Source organism: Staurois parvus, unplaced genomic scaffold, assembly GCF_062004578.1.
Source record: "Staurois parvus isolate SC_StPar_1 unplaced genomic scaffold, SC_StPar_1.0 ptg000715l, whole genome shotgun sequence".
NCBI lineage: Eukaryota > Metazoa > Chordata > Amphibia > Anura > Ranidae > Staurois > Staurois parvus.
This window is the reverse complement of record NW_028318511.1, coordinates 5,165,681-5,186,930: the sequence shown is the minus strand read 5'-3', so window position 1 is coordinate 5,186,930 and position 21,250 is coordinate 5,165,681. Positions and strand designations below refer to the sequence as shown.

General features: G+C 38.7%; 1 protein-coding gene across 1 annotated transcript in view; it reads left to right on the top strand.

Annotated features, from left to right (window-relative positions):
* The first annotated feature begins 2,080 nt into the window (after nucleotides 1-2,080).
* LOC149445624 (uncharacterized) overlaps nucleotides 2,081-21,250 on the top strand; it is a 114,638-nt gene continuing 95,468 nt past the window's right edge. Inside the window, exons 1-8 of the mRNA XM_089653507.1 lie at nucleotides 2,081-2,156; nucleotides 3,022-3,283; nucleotides 7,135-7,249; nucleotides 7,847-7,937; nucleotides 9,325-9,440; nucleotides 14,718-14,934; nucleotides 19,892-20,017; nucleotides 21,062-21,179. Of these exons, the coding sequence (XP_089509633.1) occupies nucleotides 2,081-2,156; nucleotides 3,022-3,283; nucleotides 7,135-7,249; nucleotides 7,847-7,937; nucleotides 9,325-9,440; nucleotides 14,718-14,934; nucleotides 19,892-20,017; nucleotides 21,062-21,179 (1,121 nt within the window). The remainder of the gene's footprint in view (nucleotides 2,157-3,021; nucleotides 3,284-7,134; nucleotides 7,250-7,846; nucleotides 7,938-9,324; nucleotides 9,441-14,717; nucleotides 14,935-19,891; nucleotides 20,018-21,061; nucleotides 21,180-21,250) is intronic.

Below are 21,250 nucleotides of genomic sequence, written 5' to 3'. Positions count from 1 at the left end.
GGCCTACTCCTCCACACAGATCTCCTCTAGATCTGTCAGGTTTCGGGGCTGTCGCTGAGCAACATGGAGTTTCAGCTCCCTCCAAAGATGTTCTATTGGATTTAGGTCTGGAGACTGGCTAGGCCACTCCAGAACCTTGATATGCTTCTTACGGAGCCACTCCCTGGTTATCCTGGCTGTGTGCTTCGGGTCATTGTCATGTTGGAAGACCCAGCCACGACCCATCTTCAATGCTCTGACTGAGGGAAGGAGGTTGTTGCTCAAAATCTCACAATAAATGGCCCCATTCATCCTTTCCTTAATACAGTGCAGTCGTCCTGTCCCCTTTGCAGAAAAGCACCCCCAAAGCATGATGTTACCACCCCCATGCTTCACAGTAGGGATGGTGTTCTTGGGATGCAACTCATCCTTCTTTTTCCTCCAAACACGACGAGTGAAGTTTACACCAAAAATTTCTACTTTGGTCTCATCTGACCACATGACTTTCTCCCATGCCTCCTCTGGATCATCCAGATGGTCATTGGCAAACTTCACACAGGCCTGGAAATGTGATGACTTGAGCAGGGGAACCTCCCGTGCAATGCATGATTTGAAGCCATAACGGCGTAGTGTTCTACCGACAGTGACCTTTGAAACTGTGGCCTCAGCTCTCTTCATGTCATTGACCAGCTCCTCCCTTGTAATTCTGGGCTGATTCCTCACCTTTCTTACCATCAGTGATACCCCACGAGGTGAGATCTTGCATGGAGCCCCAGTCCGAGGGAGACTGACAGTCGTCTTTAGCCTCTTCCATTTTCTAATAATTGCTCCAACAGTTGATCTATTTTCACCAAGCTGCTTGGCAATTGCCCCGTAGCCATTTCCAGCCTTGTGGAGGTTCACAATTTTGTCTCTGGTGTCTTTTGACAGCTCTTTGGTCTTGCACATGGTAGTAGTTGGCGTCTGACTGACTGTGGGGTGGACAGGTGTCTTTAAAGAGCTCAGACAGGTGCTACTAAGTTAGATTAATGAGTGGAGTAGAGGTGGACTTTTTAAAGGCACAGTAACAGGTCTCTGAGAGCTAGAATTCTTGCTGTTTCTTAGGTGTTAAAATACTTATGTTCAGCAGTGCAAGACAAATAAATCTTTAAAAATCATACAATGTGATTTCCTGAATTTTTTTTTAATTATGTCTCTCAGATTGGGAATGCACCTACAATGTGAATTTCAGACCCCTCCATGATTTCTAAGTGGGAGAACTTGCAAAATCGCAGGGTGTTCAAATACTTCTGTTCCTCACTGTATATATAGAGATATATATATCTATATATATATATCTATATATATATATATATATATATATTTCTTTATCCAAATTACATTTGTATTTTTCATAATCATTATTCATAAATCATGTAGACCACAATACTCAGCACCATAGCAGTCTCATGCTGTGCTATAGCCATAGATGCGTTCCCATTGATGAGTATTTAGGTAGTTCTGTAATCCTTATTATACCTACAGTATATTTTGGAGCTGTATTTTACTAATTGCTATGAGTTACTTCAAATTATTATTATCATTAATAATTATTATGATACTATTATTAATATTATTATATTGCATTAGCTTTTGGATTCCTATTGTGTTATAGTAGGTGTAGAAGGTACAAAACGTTTTTGGAAGCATCCCAAATCCACATTAAATAATGAATGTAGCATTCTGTCTGCCATAATTTGTGGTATTATCTGTCAGCTGTATGTAAATAAAGTAACATGTTAGCCTGGCTAATTATCACACCTTAGTTTACTTACACAGTTCATACTGTCTTGGGTAAACTCACTCACTAGTCTGAATTTAAAGAATAAACAATGTCCAGCAATGACCTGATTAAGGAAATGAATACCATCATTAGATCCCTCCCAAATATCTTAATATGATAAATGAAAAAAAGAGAAATAAAAAAGGAATGCTTGTTTGTAAAGATTAAACATTTTCCTCCCTCTTGATGTGATGTCATACATATACTACATAATCCTATAAAAAGCAAGTTTTGAATGCCTCCCATACTTCTCACCATTCATTTACCCTGGGGCATACAATGGGATACCATCCTGCTAGCCTGGGGGTGCTGTGGATGGTTGTGGCTCTTTCAAATACAATTGATGTGATACCAGGTAAATGTGTTTCCTATAGCCTACAGCTTTTATTTCCTCTGATATCAATGCATTGGCTCCATTGTACCAAAGGCTATATTTAGCCATGCTTAGGAATTTTAAGCTATTTAAACATCTATTTTATTTTATTTCAATACAATAAGCAAATTCTCAATTTATTGAATATTAAACAGGCTTTCCATAGGCAATGGAATGTAGAGCAGGCTCACTACAGCCTAGACAATAGAGAATGGGGAATTAAATAATTGAATACTGATAAACCATTTCATGTATTTGCAGCCGCAAAAATGTCTGAAGGCCATATATTGTTGTTGCCTATACCTCTTAAAATGTCTTAGGGCTAATTTTGTCCTTATGGCTTGACAATCGGCCTACGTATATGCTTATCTTATGGGTTTTAGCAGACTATAACATCTCAGAGTAAAATGTCACTAAAGTGAATGGATGGAAAATTATGGGCTCACCATTTTAGCTAGCCTTCCTTATACTTAAATCTTACAGAACTTTTTGGTTACAATTTGAATTTAAAAATATGGTAATATGAGCCTGATTTATTAAGTCTCAACAGAATTGAAGCGCAGTAAAGTGAACACAAAAATCAAATTGCTTGCTAGGAATTAAAAAACAACACTTCTCTTTGAAGTTTAAGATGAACTCAGATTCATTTCACTCACATCACACTTTAGTAAATCGGCCCTTATTTGCCTTTAGGTCTTATGTTTAAATGTATTTAAAGGAGTATAGATGTGTCAATCTTAACAGTGTTTCTGTAGGTGGTTTAAATTTATGTCTTGGAACAGGTATTATTTGATGCATACTGTGAAACAAATAAATAATTTTAACTAATGACTGAATTTGTTCTTAGGTCGGAGACGTAATCATGGTCACGACGTCTGCAGTACATGGGGGAACAATCATTTTAAGACATTTGATGGGGACTATTACCAGTTTCCTGGTGGCTGCAGCTACAACTTGGCTTCCGATTGCCGGGACTCTTACCAGGAGTTCTCCGTCCATATCCACCGGTCAACTGACAGTGAGCACCCGCTCATAGACAAGATCACTATCACCATCAAAGATGTCATCATTCAACTGAAAACAAACTTAGCAGTTGTAGATGGAGCCATGTAAGTCACTATAACAAAACTGTAAATTTTATGTTAATATGATTTTGTTTTCTGGTTATTTTATGCAATTTTTGCTTTGTAAAATATATTTATCATGTTCCCTGAGATGCACATTTTCATTCCCAAACTGTACAATTTTGACTTCCAACTTGTCCACACCATTTTATACAATTATATACATGAAACCAGTTCAAGTTCAACCTTAAAAAATCTGTATATCTTCAGGAACCCTAGTGGTTTAAAGGGATACGTACTGTAAAAATGTAAGCTGCCTTTGCTGGCCTACTTCTGTAAATGCTAATTGTCTATAAGTCTCTGGTTTCGATTGTTACTCAGTCACTGATCCAAAAAAAGTATGCAGTGTTTAAAGTCACTGTAAGGTTAAATCTTCTGATCCGAAAGTACTGAAGACAGTGACTTAGTGTGACAGCCAGGGAACTAGCTTCTTAGATAAAAAGTACTGAGCAGTTTGTACATTAGCACGGTTCCTTTAGGACATTGGCAGACATCTTGTAAAGCAGAGTCTAGTGCCATAGTGCCAGTGGTCCAGCATAAGCCAAAATCTTTTTTTTTCATTTCTGGATAGAATAGGGAAGGTTTAGAACCTCTTTTATGTTTTTATTCCAGGGTTTGTCCCCACTGGTGAAATTAACTCCCTATTGGTCCTAGTGACTATTGCCAACAGGACTAAAACGGGGGAAAACCAGCATTTTGAATTGTGGCTACAAGAGGACTTGAACAGAAATCTTCCAATAGTGACATTTGTAGTGGTGACAATTTTCTAAGAGGGTTTTTTTCCCCCCCCAGCAGCTGTGTTTTCTCCACCCAGGCAGCTCAGATGCATATAGGCATATGCAAAAATTAGACCTTTAGGAGATACTGTAGGCAATTGAAAGATACTGTAGATAGACATGTGCTCTAAATAGGTGTATGAGTAGCCTGTCAAAAATGTTTCTTTAAAAAGCACATTGTTATTACAAACTCTACTTCAGTTTTTTTTACAATAACCAGTAAAACCATGACTCAGATTTTATTCTTTATGTTGAAATACCTTCACCACACCTTGAGACGTGACAAGTTGATTTAAGGTCCTGAGTATAACCTAGAAAAGTGTTTTGTTCAACAATCTTTCCTGACCTTTTTTAACGTATACTGTCAGCACTGTAGTAATTTGGAGATTTGTAGACATTTTAAAATATAAAAAGACTGGAAACGACAATAAAAGTTATGCTATGCAGGTGTCCAGCTGAGTAGCACACTTTAGTGCTTAAAGTGGCTGTACAGGCCAGAGGTTTTTTACCTTAATACATTCTCTGAATTTGTGTAAAAAAAATTTTCATGTTCGGTTTCTCCCCCCAGCCCCCCCTGAAATACTCACCTGAGCCCGATCTCAATCCAACACTGTGTCGAGAGCAGCAGAACCCCTTTCTCCTCAAAGGCTCCTGCTGCTGTCAATCATATCCTGTGAGGAAAGAGTGGGGTTAGGGGCCAGGCCAAGGGCACACATAGCCCTGCTTGGGAGCAAGGCCACACATCTGACCCCACAGCAAGTGGGTTGCTATGGGGACAGACAAAGAAGAGGCATGGATAGCACCAGTTGGGGACCCCAGAAGAGGAGGTTTGGGGCCGCTCTGTGCAATACCATTGCACAGAGCGGATAAGTGTAGCATGTTTTTTTATAAAAATAAAATGGCTTTGTAATAAGGACATTTATTAGTAGGTCTGTCTAAATATATCCCATATTGTATTTTCAAGGATTAATTGAGTCCTTAGATTATGTTTCTTGATTTCACACATTTGCCAATTTACAAAACAATCACAGGTACAACAGAGTTTTATCTAAATTTTTATAACCCTTAATAAATTTGTTTTTGTTGTCTAATCAGAGCTCTTGATCTGCATTCCTAAAAATTTTGGATGATTACATTTCATGATCTCCAGTTTTCTGAAAGGGTAGTTTAAATGGAACTGCATTAATTATTGGCTGAACTGTGTGTAATCAGTTTTAATCTTATTGTTATCTGAGGCAACCTGAGATGTTGTGTGATATGACTAATTTCTTTCCTCCATCGTCCTGATTATTGTTTCCCAGGGTCACTCTGAAATCCCATATTGTGTTTTTTTAATAAAATATATTATAAGTATTATGATGGTAAATGTTTAAAAGCAGTACATACTTTGTTCTGCAAATTTTAATATAATTTAGAGCTCTATATTAATCATCTAAACCAGGGGTGACCAAACTGCAGCCCACGGGCCACATGTGGCCCAAGATGGCTATGAATGTGGCCCTACATAAAATCGTAAACTTACTTACAAATGTTGATTTTTGAGGGATTTTTTTTTTTTAAAAATGCATTTACACCTAGCGAACACATGCAGCTGAAGAAAAATTTGACAGTGTTTCTTTACTGGACTTGAATAACTTTTATCGTCCCAAAGAAAAATATCTCACTCTTCACAATCACCTATATTTGTGAGCAACTATTTTCAAGGATGAAGCACAAGAAGGGCAAAATTAGAACCAAAATATTTGATGAACACATTGAGAATTCATTGAGAATTTCCACTACCTCCATAAAGCCAAATATTGATGTGTTAGCTTATTAGAAACTGTGTCAAATATTGCACTAGTTTTATGTTGCCCTCTTTTAATTTTATAATAAACAATATTAAAAAAAAAAAAAGGTTTTATTACTCAGATAGATACATTATCTATTTCAGTGATTGTTAACATGTGATCTGCCCGAATTGTTCTGTCAAATATTGCACTAGTTTTATGTTGCCCTCTTTTAATTTTATAACAACAATATTTAAAAAAAAAGGTTTTATTACTCAGATAGATACATTATCTATTTCAGTGATTGTTAACATGTGATCTGCCCGAGTTGTTCTTCGCATCAGCTATCCCTACTGTTAAGGTTTTGTGTGTTATATCAGGGACAACAATATTGTCAATTATAAGTATGACCTTATTTTATTGGTAGACATGGGTCTCACAAAAGGAGTGAATATTCTATTCTAGGGACACCACACATATCTTGGTAAATTTTGTTCCACAATACACAAGCAATCATATATCAGGACATTCAGTGTGGCAATGTTAGACCCATAACAGTATTAAGCATCCTGCATTCAAATTAATTATGATATTCACAGGAATTCCATTAAAATTCTTGTTCCACAAATGGTACTTTCATTCCAGTACTGTAATTGAATTCTTTTATTTTTCAATAATTTTTAAATATTTTTTTGAAGTAGACCAGCGTGTCATGAAGAATAGCCGACATATGTTCGTTGATCATAATCCATGTCAGTTTGGCTTTTAGGAGTTCTAAGGTGATCATAGGGGATTTCCAGGATCTCAGTATTGAAATTCTGGCCGCTGTGACAATGAATGTGATCAGGCATCTCACATATCCCGGTATCCTCTCCACTGGCCTCCATGAAACAGCCTGCTGTGGAGGCTTCATTAGGATCACCTGAGTGAGTGGATAAATTCAATTATATATGTGTATTCAAATCCCTTCACCTTCAGGTAAGAACCCAATAACCCCCTTTCAAGATAAAATTACTGTGAATATCAAAATTAATGTGAATGAAGAATGTTGATGCTTATATAGCACATCCAGTGACATGAAGAAGATGAATGCAGTGCTATGCTCACCCTCATACTGTAAACTTTCCAAAAAGTCAGCCTAAAACAAATGTTATTAAAATAGCTGATTAATTTACAGTTTTTCCTCCAGTGGGTAAACACGTTGATCTCAGTGTGCTGTTTTTTTTTGTTTGTTTTTTTTTAAATTTAAATAAAATGGTTGCTTATGCTACTTTTTTTTATTATTTTGCAGTGCCAGGACTCCTTTCTATATGTCTGGCATCCTCATTCACAAAAATGATGCATACTTTAAAGTCTACACAAAAATTGGATTGACAGTCATGTGGAATAAAGAAGATGCTGTAATGGTGAGAGAGATTTATAGTTCTAAAATTATAATCCGACAGAAGCTTATATTTTTAGTTTTCTAGTTAATATAACAACTTAATATTGAAATCTGTTTAGCAGATCCTGGCATTATGTCCTGGCTAATAACATCTGGGTATTCCTAAATATAATCAATTTATCTGTTATACATTGTCCTTTTAATACATTTATCCAAATACCAGGGCACGTCTGCAAATGTAAAATGTTCAGGTATACTTAGTAAATATGATAATGATCCATGATGAGGGTAATAACTTAAAAGCAACCTGTATCAATAGAATTATGAGAACTGCTGCAGCGTAGGCAATCAGGGATCACCTAAATATAAATGCTTCATAAGAAACCTGCTATTAACAAAAATATTAATAATAGTTGGTTTTAAAAATCTAAATATTCCTTTTCTCCCATAAACCTATTCTTGTTAGGTTCTCTTTATATCAGCTTCTGTTTGATATGCCAACTTTCCTTTCTTTGGCACCATTTGAGAGTAATGATAGTTTTATGACATATGAAACATTCTGTAAGGGTTGTAGTGCATTGTTAAATGTAATTATGCTTGCGTAATTTCTCTTTCTTAGCTGGAGCTCGACCCAAAATATAACAATCATACCTGCGGCCTGTGTGGAGATTACAATGGTGTGCCCATCTATGATGAATTCCTCTCTGGGGGTAAGTAAGATTGAATTACCATTTCATTACAATACTTCTATTTATTGTACCACTCTTGGGCAAATATGAGAAGACAGCAGAAGATGATACATGCTATAGCATTGGTATATGCAGTTAAAGTAGACAAGGGAGATCTTTTAAAACCATTATGAATGCCATGGAAATAACTACATAGATATCGTTACCATTCATTATTACAACTTAGATCAGTCTTTTCCAATCAGGGATCTCTGGAACCATAGGCTTTCTCCAGAGGTTGCTAGGGCTTCCTTGAGCAGTAAGCAACAGCAGATTGACCTCTTGACTACTGGTGCCTGCATAGTTCCAGGGCTAGCATGAGACCATTTATTTATTTATTTTTATTACAGGTACTTACTGTATATAGCAAAGTAAATGTACACAGTGCTTTACATATATATTGTACATTCACATCAGCCCTTAACCCTCAAGGAGCATACAATCTAAGGACCCTAACTCACACTTATACATATACATACTAGGGCCAATTTAGACCGGAGCCAGTTAACCTACCAGCATGTCTTTGGAGGGTGGGAAGAAACTGGAGTACCCGGAAGAAACCCACACAGGCACAGGGAGAACATGCAAACTCCATGCAGGTAGTGCCATGGTTGGGATTCGAACCAATGACCCTAGCTTTTTTAGCTGTTTGTCAAGGTTGAATTTTTTTCACTTACCAGGGGTCAGGGTAAGGGATAAGGGGCATTAATTTCACTGAACACCAATGTAAGGGGCACTCCTTCTACTGTTCTCCAATGGAGTATTCTTCCCACTGGCTATCAATGTAAGGAGCATGCTTCTCAGTGACAAAAATAAAAGAAACATTCTTCCCACTGATCCCTAATTCTTTCTCTGACCACCTATATAAGCGGAATTCTAACCCGCACTGACCACCAATGTCAGGTGCATTCTTTTTTCTGGCCACCAATGTAAAGGGCTGACCACCAAAGTAAGGGGCATTCTATCCACTGACAAAATACATTAAAAAAATGACCAATTGTGGGTGTCTGATATGCCAGGTACACTATTATTAACATTATTTAAGCTTTTAATTAAAATTCTATTTACAATGTATTGGTCACACAAATGCATCCCAGACAGAATTCCAGTTGTCAGCCATGCCACTCCATGGAAGCCTTACAGCCTGACACTGAGTAACTGGGAGAGAATACAAGCAAATATGCACCTACACCTATCACTCAGAGGTAATTCTGCACTAATGTATTAATGCAATTACTATTTCTGATTCTTACATTGCCCTTTAGAGTTTCTAGAGTGTTTGCTGTTTACCTGTCTGTGTGATAGCATCACTCATAGTAGTAGCGGTTTTACATTGAATACTATTATTGCTTCTTTTTTTGTTCCTCAGATATCATTCTCAGCCCTGCCCAGTTTGGAAACCTGCAGAATATTCAGGACCCAAATGATGAGTGCACCGATGTGGATGAGATCCTTATTCCAAGCACAGAGCATTGTTTCCAATATGTGAGTATTTAATTTTTGATATGAAAAAGTATATTTTATGTTAGGAAGTGACTGCAGTGTTATTCACTTAAGTAGTTATTAAACTGTATTTCTAATTTTGCAGCTAAATTGGGAAAACACCTACTTCATATTTGTTACATGTTCCCATTCACATAGGATAACTTGGAAAAATGTTTACAAATTGCTGCTTACCTTTTCACTTGCTCTTTATGTGCCTAAAAATCATAGGAGTGGCGATTATTACACAGGCATGCAAAAAGATCTATGTCCCAAGGAGAGTGGCTGTGGAAGATTTTGAAGTGGCTCTGGCGTAGTTTCAAGACACTTTAGTGCAGCACCTCTTGAGAAACTGAAGATCCTCTAGAGCAGTGATCTCTAAACTGTGGCCCTTTGCTTGCCTTCAGCTGGGCAATATTCCTTCCACTGACACCAACGATGGGGTACTATTCCTTCCACTGACACCAATGATGAGACACTATTCCTTCCACTGACACCAACAATGGGACACTATTCCTTCCACTGACACGAATGATGAGAAACTATTCCTCCCACTGACACCAACAATGGGGTAGTATTCCTTCCACTGACACCAGTGATGGGGCACTATTCCTTCCACTGACACCAATGATGGGACCCTTTTCCTCCAACTGATACAAACAATGGGGCACCACTCCTTCCACTGACACCAGTGATGGGACACTATTTCTCCTACTGACACCAACAATGGGGCACTATTCCTCACAAGGACCCCAGAGATGGGGCACTATACCTCTCCTTAATACTATAGATACCATTGTTTACTTCCACTAACACCAGGACATCTTCTACTCCTACTGGCTACAGTCTGGCCCTCCTAAAGTCTGAAGGGCAGTAAACTGGCACTTTGTTTATAAAGGTTGGAGACCACTGCTCTAAAGCAACACATATGGACAGCATAGAGAGCATCTGAGTGTAGTGGTCATTAAAAACATTTATTTAAGAAGACAATTGATAATTTACATGGTACCCATGGTGATAACTGGCATGTAAACACACATATGCCAGCCTCTGGGGGTGAATCTTCTCATGACAGGATGTGCTTCCTTAATGGAATTCCAGCATCTGGACTTTAATGTAAGAGAACACCACCGGGGTAGCATACTAAGTGTAGCAGTACAGCAAAGGAAGACATGCTATGTTATTGGCAGCTCACAGATATAGATAATATAGATATATAAGTGCCTTGTGGTAACATGGATGAGTCAGGCTCACATAGGTTCATCAGTCTCTCAGCTTCCTCTGCAAATAGGAAGGCAAAGCTGGGTTCCACAGCAGCTAGGATCCTGTAAATTTCAATGAAAGCCTTGGAGAGCACAGGAGGACTGAAAATCGGCCAGCAATGGAACACATGTGGCTATGGAAGTGACGTCATGTGTGCAGGGGCATGGTTACGCATTTCGAAGCGGGGCACCTTTTTCCCAGACCAATGGGGACAGGAATGGACAAGGCTTGCTTATATACAGAAATAGGACTACGTGGCCCAGCATGTATACAGAAAGAGGACCTAACTTTCTCCTCAATGTGTGCTAAAGAGAATCTTCAGTCATTTTTAAAAAAATTAAACAAATACTTAGCTGTTGACTTTTAACAAAGAGACACTTACCTGTCGAGGGATCCAGCAGTCTCCTCACCCGGGCTGGTTCTTTGCTGGTCTTTGGGTCCCCAGGACCACTATGCTGACCTCACTGCAAGTGCGAGAGCCGTGCTGCACTCTGAAAATGGTTTTGCAGCCTCCAGGGACCTGTGACATGTCCCAGGAGGTTACAGGCAGGGGAGGAGGGGGGAGAACTTTTGTGGAAGTGGGAGCAGGTACCTGACAAAACAAGGTACCCGCTCCCCCCCAAAAAAATCTCCAAAAATGGAGATGAAGAAAGGGGATGGAGGAGGATCAGGAGAACTTCCCTTTTAAGGTGAAGTTCCGCTTTAAAGAGGGGGCTGCGGTTTTATTTATTCCATAATTAACCCTGTCTGTACTGTGCTGACAGATCTTCACTATCAGTTGTCAATTACATTTCAACACAGTCTGTGCTAACAAAGGGTTAAAAATCTCAAGGCTTGGGTAGTGTATATATGTTGATGCACTTTATCTCAGCCTGCCCTCAGTGTGTCCTCAGTTTCAATTAGTTTACAGACCTGCTCTAAAGAAATAACTGGAAAGGTAAGGCATATTTGTTCTAATAATTTTTTTAGGCATGCCATGTGATTGGGAGCACATGACAAAAATATAGTGAGAATTTCTCAAATCTGACTGCAAACAGGGAACTATACATTAACCGCTTTACCACTGCCCTATAGCAGAAGTACTGCTACATGGTGGCAGGGGTGCGCAAAATCACATTATATATATGTGAGTTTGCATTTCTGGGTAGGGGGCATGGGCGAGCCCTACCTGCACCGCTATTCGCGGCCTTGGCTGTCAATCACCGGGTCCCGGCTGGTGATTACTTGCTGGCATCTAGCGATCGCTATTACCGATGGGGGAGAGAACTGCATGTAAATAATACAGTTCTCTCCCCTGTCAGCTCCAGCACACTGCTTTGTATTGCTTTGCATAGCAGAGCCATACAAAGCAGTGTGCTTACAGTGGAAAGAAATTTGATGGTAAAGTAATCTGATTATACCACCATTGATTTCGAAATTCTACCAGGCGAGTCTTTAATTTCACCTCATGTTGCTACAGAAAATAATTTTTGTGGCTAGGAATCTTTTTTCTTTCCATGTCACAGCTCATACTAATTTCATTTTCGATTATATTCCTTGCACAATTCTCCCATCATTGATTACAAATTTGTTTGTTTTTAAAAAAAATTCCAACATGCCTGATCACTCAAATTCAATGCTCAAAAAGCTGCGGCCCACTAATGGTGCGAAATTTAAACGAAAATTCTAAAGAAAATTATTTCGGAATTTGACCCATGTATGGCCTGCATTTGTTTTTACTCAAGTGACACTCTGTGGTATTTTCCCTTGCTCAATCCTCCATCTACATTAAGCCCTCATTCATACCAATGCAGCTTTGAAATTGTGCTACTTCGGGCAACTTCAAAGCTGACTATTCAGTGAGACTTCATTGTGGCTTGCTGACATGTTGTGCGACTTCATTTATCAGATGTCAATGCACGTTCCAATGAAACCACAAAAAATAGTGCAGGAACCTTTTTCAAAGTCGCTGCGACTTGAGTCGCTCCGATTTTAATGGTTCCATTCCCGGTAATAGGGTGGGACTTGAACTCTCAAGTCGCATGACAAGTCATACTGGCGTGAAGCAGGGCCAAAGTAAGTTATGTAAGAAGGCAAATGGAAGAGCTGGGCTGACACAAACAGTAATAAACACTTCCATAGAAAATGACAGGGCTATAAAATATGTACAGAGGGAAGAGGCTGTGCTAGGGAATGAACTCTACTGGAGTAGTCACATTTTCAAGCAAAGGCACATTGAAAGTGAATATAAAGCCAATTATGAAAAGGAAAAACACTTTGGCTTTATGCACACGGGGCATCTGGAAAAGACTTCTCTGAACGCCAGAACTGCTGAGAGTAAAATGTGGCTTAAAAAAACATGCTAAAAGCTGCGTATTGCAGATGCATTCATGCCCGTTTAGACGCTTTATAGCATTTGAGCATAAATGCATTGTACTGCATTTTCTGCTCTTAAACTCCTCTCAAGAACATGCCTTTGGTGGGAACTTTTCTGGCAATGCTCCTCTCCGAATACACCTGTAAACAGCTATGTGTGCATGGACACTTACCCTAGATGCACACATAAGTGTTTTCTGCAGCTTTTTGCGTTTTGCAGAAACGCACTACTTTCCATTTAACATGATTTCCTATGGGACAGGTTCACATCTCTGTGTTTTCACCCCGGGCATTTTCGGAAAGGGACATGGACTTTTTTAAATGCAAAAAGTTGTGTTTTTGGTTCTATAAACTTCAATGGAAAAACTGCAGAAAAGCTTGTAGTGCATTTTTGCTGCGTTTTAAATATGCCTAGTAACAAGGAAAAAAAAAACACAAAACGCATTAAAAATGCGGCAAAAACGCATATGCAGAATACACTGATCAGTACTGCAGTCGCTGATTGAGTTAAACATTTCCAACAGTCATTGGATCAACTTCTGTTGAGTGGGAATGGGCATAGATGGATTAACATTCAGCTACTCCCTGCTGAACTATCTGCATTTTGAACTATCTATGGCCAGCTTAAGCCCCTTAGGCTGGCCATACATTATACAGTTTCTTTTGGATTTAGCTTCAACTGTGTGCTTAGGTTTGACCTCATATTATATGGTTTTGGCAAATGTAAAGGAAAATTGTATAATGTATGGTCATCCTTACAGCCTTCCTGCTAATAGCAGTTGAGATAAGATAGGATTCACTTAGACAGAGCATTGTCAGTTGAATTGTGAGAAAGTGCAGTAAAGCACAACCAATGTGTAGCAATGCAAACTAAATAGCTGAGGCTGGATCTGTAATAAGCAACTACACCCCCCCCCATTATTCTATCGGTTTAGGATTCTTTTAAAATTGCCTTGGATTTAAAGCTGCCATGGCTTTAATTTTATCAGATGTTCGCTGAATCAGCTGAAAATCAAGCCATGGGTGCCCTTGGCGGAAGCATGTGGCTTGACAGAAGTTGATTGTTCGAACTTGGGAGGAAAATTGTCACATGAACAGTGAGAATACATCCAAAGAGATGAATTCGCTACTCAGGTATTTTGACAGCTGTGGATGCTAGCTGTCAGGATACAATAACCCACAGGGAAAATTAGTTCATCCCAGGGGCGGACTGACAACTCATGGGGCCCCCGGGCAATAGGGAATTATGGGGCCCCTGTGTCCTTGCCCAAACTCAAAAAAGCCTATGAAAAAGGTACCAGGGGCATCTCATGGGGCCCCCTACTGACCCCGGGGCCTCGGGCAGTTCCCGAGTTTCCAAATGGTCAGTCCGCCCCTGGTTCATCCTCTCTGTTTAGCCTGGATGGAGGAACCTGTTAGATGTCTTTTGTTAAGCCAGTGTATGGTCAGCTTTAGTCTCCATCTGTTTTCCCAAAATTCCTAATTTGATTTACCCAACTGCACCTATATTTACCCAAAACCATGCCAATGTTTTTAAAGCCTTAGCTCTATACTGTATGTGCTTGACATAATTGTGACAACATTTATAATCATGTCTCTACTGGATATACGTAATTCAGATATCTATCTTATGATTTTAACATTGTTCTTTTTCCCCTACAGCGCTCAGTGTGTGAAGAACATCTGGAAAATGCAGCGTTTTCTGGCTGCAAAGATCTCCTCAATGTGGATGCTTACATTATTGCCTGTATGATGGACATGTGCTCCTGTAGCCAATCCCAGGATTCCTTCTGCCTGTGTAGCACTATTAGTGAATTTTCCAGGCAGTGTTCACATGCTGGAGGTCACCCAGGAAATTGGAGGACTGGGAGCTTCTGTCGTAAGTATGCTTTCCATATTGTAAAAACGACTAGAGTGCAGAACCAGGAAGGGATAAGTTTGATATCTTTTTTACATAGCAAGATCAAATTCTTGTCTTCAAGTACTTTCTAAGGTTGGCAAAAAATAAGTCTGTCACCTTACTATCTTCTCTTCCAATGAAGAATTTGTATCACTCTTCTGCTTCATATCAAGCATATACTACATGTTAAAGCGGAGTCCCGGCCCCTCGGCTCCCCCACCAAAAAAGATTCAAAGTCAGCAGCTACAAATACTGTAGCTGCTGACTTTTAATATTAGGCTACTTACCTGTCCAGGGATCCATCAGTGTCCTCACCCCAGGCCGATTCTTCAATCATCTGTTGGGTTCTGGCATTGCCATCTTCACAGCCGGTCTCCTACTGTGCATGTGCAAAGCATGCTGAACGTTTTGAATGAGCCGCAGTCCTCTGGGACCTGTGAATTGTCCCAGAGGGCTGCAGAGAAGGGGGGGCGGAGAGAGGAGCTGGTACCTGTCAAATCCAGGTACCGATTCCCCCCCAAAAGGTGCCAAATGTGACAGTGGAGGAGGGAGCCTTTACTTTTTAAGCTTTAAGCATATTGAATTTCATTCAAAAGTTGGCATGGAAATTGTGAAACATTTTTTTGTCAGAGCATTTCATCTGCCATCATTGAGCCAACTAATTTTGTTTGAAAACCCTTAAAATATAGTCCAGATATTCTATCCAAATAGAATCCCAGACATATTAAACAGGTTTCATGTATGCTTTTCCCAAACAAAAACCACACTCACTGTTAGAATTTTGTTTGGTGAAAAAAAGAATGCCATCCTTCTGCTTTGAATTTTCTCATCACTGCAACTGAAAAAGATAATCACTTTGACCCCACTAACCACAAGAAATTCAAACAAAATTCTGAACAAAAACCATTTCTGAGCTAAATTCTAGTGGTGTTCGACCAACTTTAGTCTACAAATAAAGATGTAGCATTTGGCATGAACAAGGCTTAAGCAAGCCATAGATTTTACAATTTTCTTTCCTTCTAACACGGGAGGAAGAAAAGAAAATTACTCGATTTACTGTGTTGATGGGGGATTCCTCCCGCAGCTCTAATGTGTTCTGCTGGCAGGGAGCCTTCACTGCTGGCAGAACACAATGATCATTGTTGGTGGCTATATACTGCAGCTATAACCAGCCAATAGATCGACTTCAGTACAACCAGCCTGCCATAGATGGATCGAATCTCGGCTGGTCCCTGCTGAACAGGCTGAGATTCGATCCATCTATGGCTGGCTTTAGTATCCTGCATGGGAAATGCAGTATTAAAAGGTCTGCTTCAGGCAGACAAAGCAGCAGAATACACTTTCTCTGGAAATGGAGCATAAGGTAACAAAAGGCACATTAGGTCATACTGCTTTATGGGGCTAAAAGCAATAGAGACATAGTATGAGATGCCTGCATAATGATTTATCTGGCCAAAAAGAATTTGGCAAGTCTGTCTGGAAATAATCAGTTCATGTATTGTTCACTGAGCTCTATCAGATTGCTATAAAAGCACATATTATGCTGTATTGTTCTTAAATATTTTGGAATGACTTGGATATCACTAGTGGCATAGAGCCAGTCACAGGTGGGATTAAAAAAGAATCGTAATACATTTTGTTTACACTATTATAATTCTGCAGGCTTATCTATAAAATATTTATATTGGTCCTGTTATTTAGTTATCCTACTCAGACCATGCAACATAGCTCACTCCATTAGGTACAAAATACCCTGCTGAACGTCAGTGAACTCTTGCAAACAGTCCATTTAACAGTCAGACCCTCCTATCTTTTTTTGGCCAAGGAAGCTGCCATCTTCGCCTCTGTTTGATCTGCAGTTTCCATGTTGCTGCACATGTGACTAACCTCCTTGGCGGTATTCCCGAGTGTAGCTCGGGGTAAAGTTTCAGTACCACAAGCGGTAACCCCGAGCTACACTCGGGCTTACCATGCGGCGCTGCTCCACGATCCCTCGATCACTTACCTTGTTCTGCGCTCCCGCGATGTCCCCCCTGCAGTGTCCCCGGCAATGTAATCCGGCGGATGCCGGCATCTGTTATCTGGGTTCCGTCCCCTGCGAAGGTCGGGCCTGCGGGGGACGGAACGGCGGGAAATTTGAAAATTACAAAAAGTGACATTCACTAAAATCACTAAAATCACATAGTAAATCATTACTGTGTCAAAGCATTTCACATACATTTTGTCCCTAGTGCTTTGTCCTGTGCCCTGCCTGCATTTTTACAGTTCTTTCTGCCTGGAAACTGAGAAATGTCCATGGCGTCCAAAAAGCATCCCTTTAGGTCAAAATCGGTTTTAGACCAGCTAGAGAACAGCGATAGTAAATCAGAACTACTTGCAGAATTGAGTGATAATGATTCGTGGGGAAATTCGTCATCAGACACTGAAAACGATTTTACGACTTTGCTCAGTGATGTGCGAACTTGGCGCTATATTTCAAATTTCAGTGTTTTTGGTTTGATTATATTATTGAATTAAATTTATTATTATATTATTATTTTTATGATTATTTATTAAATTATAATTTATGATTTCGTGTTTCAAGTTTTATCATACCCGGGATGTTTACTAGACTCTTGTTCGGACAGATTTCAGTGAGTTATTCCTAACAATTACAGGCCAACAATAAAAAAAATACATATTTCTATGCAAAAAAATGTACCGCTTTGAGCACAGAAATCTGGACATAATCACACCGCTAGGGAGGCTAATTTTGACACCAGCCATTTGATGGCTAGACAGTTCAGTTGAGCACAAGCAACTGTGACAGTTATCATTCGGGGCATACTTTGAATCTTTGAATGTAACTGTTTGGGGAAAGACTTAAATCAAAAGGTTTAGTTTAGCTTCATCTTCTCTCAATGAACTGTTTCACAGTGTTTGTTTTAACTGTCAAGTGTATAAATCAAGGAGGATAAAGAGAAACCTTATGGAATATGTTGTACTTTGTGAAGTAGATTATTTTGGAGCGACTGTTGACTTTTACTGTTTTTTTTTGCACTGGCTTGGATTTACTAAAGGCAAATAGACTATGCAGTTTGCAAGTGCAGTTGCACTCATTTTCTCAAGGGCTTAATAAATGCGGTAAAGTTCTGATGATTTCCATCATCCAATCCTGTGTAAGCAAGAATGCAGTGTTTTTATTTACCTTGCACATGTTGGGCACACTTTACAAGGTTAAGCGTTAACACATTTTCCAAGCTCTGGGGAAAATGGGTGCGACTGCTTTTGCAAACTTCAGAGTCTATTTGCCTTTAATAAATGCACCCCAATGTGTTACAAAAAATGGTACATGCACTTCTTGGCGCATTAGATACCCAAATCAAATGAGAGCTCTTTGATTGGTGGAGTGCTGGTTACATGTCTTTTGACCGGACTCTCCTGACTTTTTTTTTCACATTCATTTGTATTGCATTCTGACAGCTTTGGACTCCTAAAGCCAGGAGAGCGCAATGCAGATATGTGAAGCAATAAATGTGCATTTTAAAAATATCTTTATGTCTACTATACGGCCATACCAATGCTTTTTAATTGTCTTTCTAAAAATTAGGTCTTTCTGCTAGTTCCATGTCAGCTGTCTACCTCATGCTACTAACATACCCCATGCCCCTGTCCTGAGTGTGCATGCAAGTTACAAATGACAGATCTTCTAAGTTCAGAGGAATGTTAACTAAAATGGCATTTGTGTTGGACACTTTTATGAGCACTTAGAAAAAGAAGACCAATGTTTAGCTAGTCTATTTTCCTTTGTGTTTCCCCAGGCCCCATGTTCCCCCTTTCCTTTACAGTTGAATATTTTTCCCAAATATATTGCCATATATTTGAAATACTACAATTTTGGCCATATTCAATATATTTCAAAATATATTTCAGTATATATATATATATATATATATATATATATATATATATATATATAGACTGCATGTTGAAATGTGTTTTTATTACAAAATATATGAAAAATATTTGTAAAAATACATTTAAAATATACTGTGTCTTTAAAAATTGTAATCTACATTTTTTGGAATGCATTTACAAATATATGTAAAAATATATGTTAGAATTATTTTTTCATTTGTTAACAAATCTGAAGAATATATTTAAAACATATATATTTTAAAAATAGTTTTTTTAAATATATTCTTCAGATTTTTTTCAACATATAAAAAAGTAATTTTAACATATATTTTTACATATATTTGTAAATGCATTCCAAAAATTTAGATTTGTGTTTTTAAAGACATATAGTTTATGTGAAATGTATTTTTAAAAATATTTTTCATATATTTGTAATAATCACGCATTTCAACATGCAATATATATATATATATATATATATATATATATATATATATAATATTTTTCTTCCATATGGGAGTGACTGACAACACTGTGTTACCTTGGGGATGGGACCCTGTGAGGCCCTTGAACATTGGCTGTATTTAACCTATGTAACGTGGCATGAATAAAACCATGTTAATCTTAGATCTACAAGTGAGAGCTGATGACTCTTCTTCTTCTATTTTGCCAATCCATGGTGTCATCCATTTCAGTCACTATGAACAGTCGAGTACCATCCTGTTAAACCGTTCACAACACTGTACAGAGTGTAGCCCAGAACCATATTACAGTAAGATGAATATTACATACTACAAGCACTAGGTTTAAAGGGTTTGCATGGGCAAGGTTCACTTTGATAACATGGTGCTATCACCAGTAAAGTACAATGAACTGTAGTAAACCAACCAAAGATTAAACTTCATTGGGCTAAAATTAAAATCAGTTAGTTACTTTGGGATACAGTACATTGATCTTTGCATTTCTTAAATTAAGATTACACGTACAGTATGTTAACAAAAAATAACTGTAGTAACACCTTGTTTTTTACGCTTTACAGCTAAGCAATGTCCTGCCAATATGATTTATCAAGAGAGTGGCTCCCCCTGTAAGAACTCCTGTTCCCGCCTAGAGATACACAGTCTATGTGAGGAACACAATATGGATGGCTGCTTTTGTCCTGAAGGTGAGTCACATGGGGCTGATATACCAATTAAGGTAGTTATGCTATTAAAATACATATCCAGCATAGAGTGGCTATACATGGCTAAACAATGTTTTCCGGGATACCCCAATCCTTGTGCTACCAAGTAAAATGTATTCCAATGAGAGGCAGGAATATCTTAAAGAGCCAGTCTAAACTAATTTTTCGGTTACATATGGAGTATGTCAGGCTAGGTCACCCAATGCTATTTTAATATCTCATGAGGATTCTGATGTTGTGATTTTCCAACCATAGTTCCTGGCTCTTTTCCTGTCCATCTTAAATTTTTGGGTGGTTCATCCTTCTTTGGAGGTGTTCTTGCTCCTACTATTGCATTTTTGTAATATACAACTATTGAAAAATATAGCAGGGAGAGTGGAAACCTATCATAATGGCTGCTTCAGGTGTGCAGACCAAAGGACTCAGTAATGCCAAATCTAACCAGATAAGTCACTTAAACATAGAAGAAGCCATTAAGTGCTTCAAAGTAAAAGCAGAAACCTTTTTATTACAACAAACAAGAGGTTTATACTTACCTGTTCTATGCAATAGTATTGCAGAGAGCAGCTGTTTACTTCCTTTTCTGGGGTTTCCCTGCTGGCACTTCTGTGTGTGCTGGGATCCCCTCATAGCAAGCACTCATGTTGGCATGTTTCTGAGCTGGGCTGTGTGCATCTATAGAGACACCCCCGTCCCCACTCCCTCCTTGCTGAATTTGATTGACAGCAGCAGGAGCTGAGAAGAGAAGATCTGCAGCCAGGCACAGCACTAGATATCACTGTTGGTGGACTGACCCTTTCATTACTGAACGCAAACAAGGTATAAATAAGAAAAATAGTGGCTATACATTTTACAAATACCATTGGAAAACCCATTTGGGATAATTTAAAGGAGCTGTCCACTTTCAATTCAATATGCTCGAATGTTATTATTTTCCTACTTAAGTCTACAGGTAGGTCACATCAAAAATAGTTAAGCTATAAGTACAAAAATTCTGGATTTCTATCTTTATATTATTATATTCAGGCACTGTGCAGGATGACTACACGGATAGAGGATGTGTTGCTGTTAATGAATGTCACTGCAAACACAGAGGAACTCTGTACCCTCCAGGAGAGACAATACAGAAAGACTGTGATGAATGGTAAGAACAATAAGGCTGCTTTACTAAAGGATAAGAGAACTCTTAGGCTAGCCATACACATTTAGAGTTCT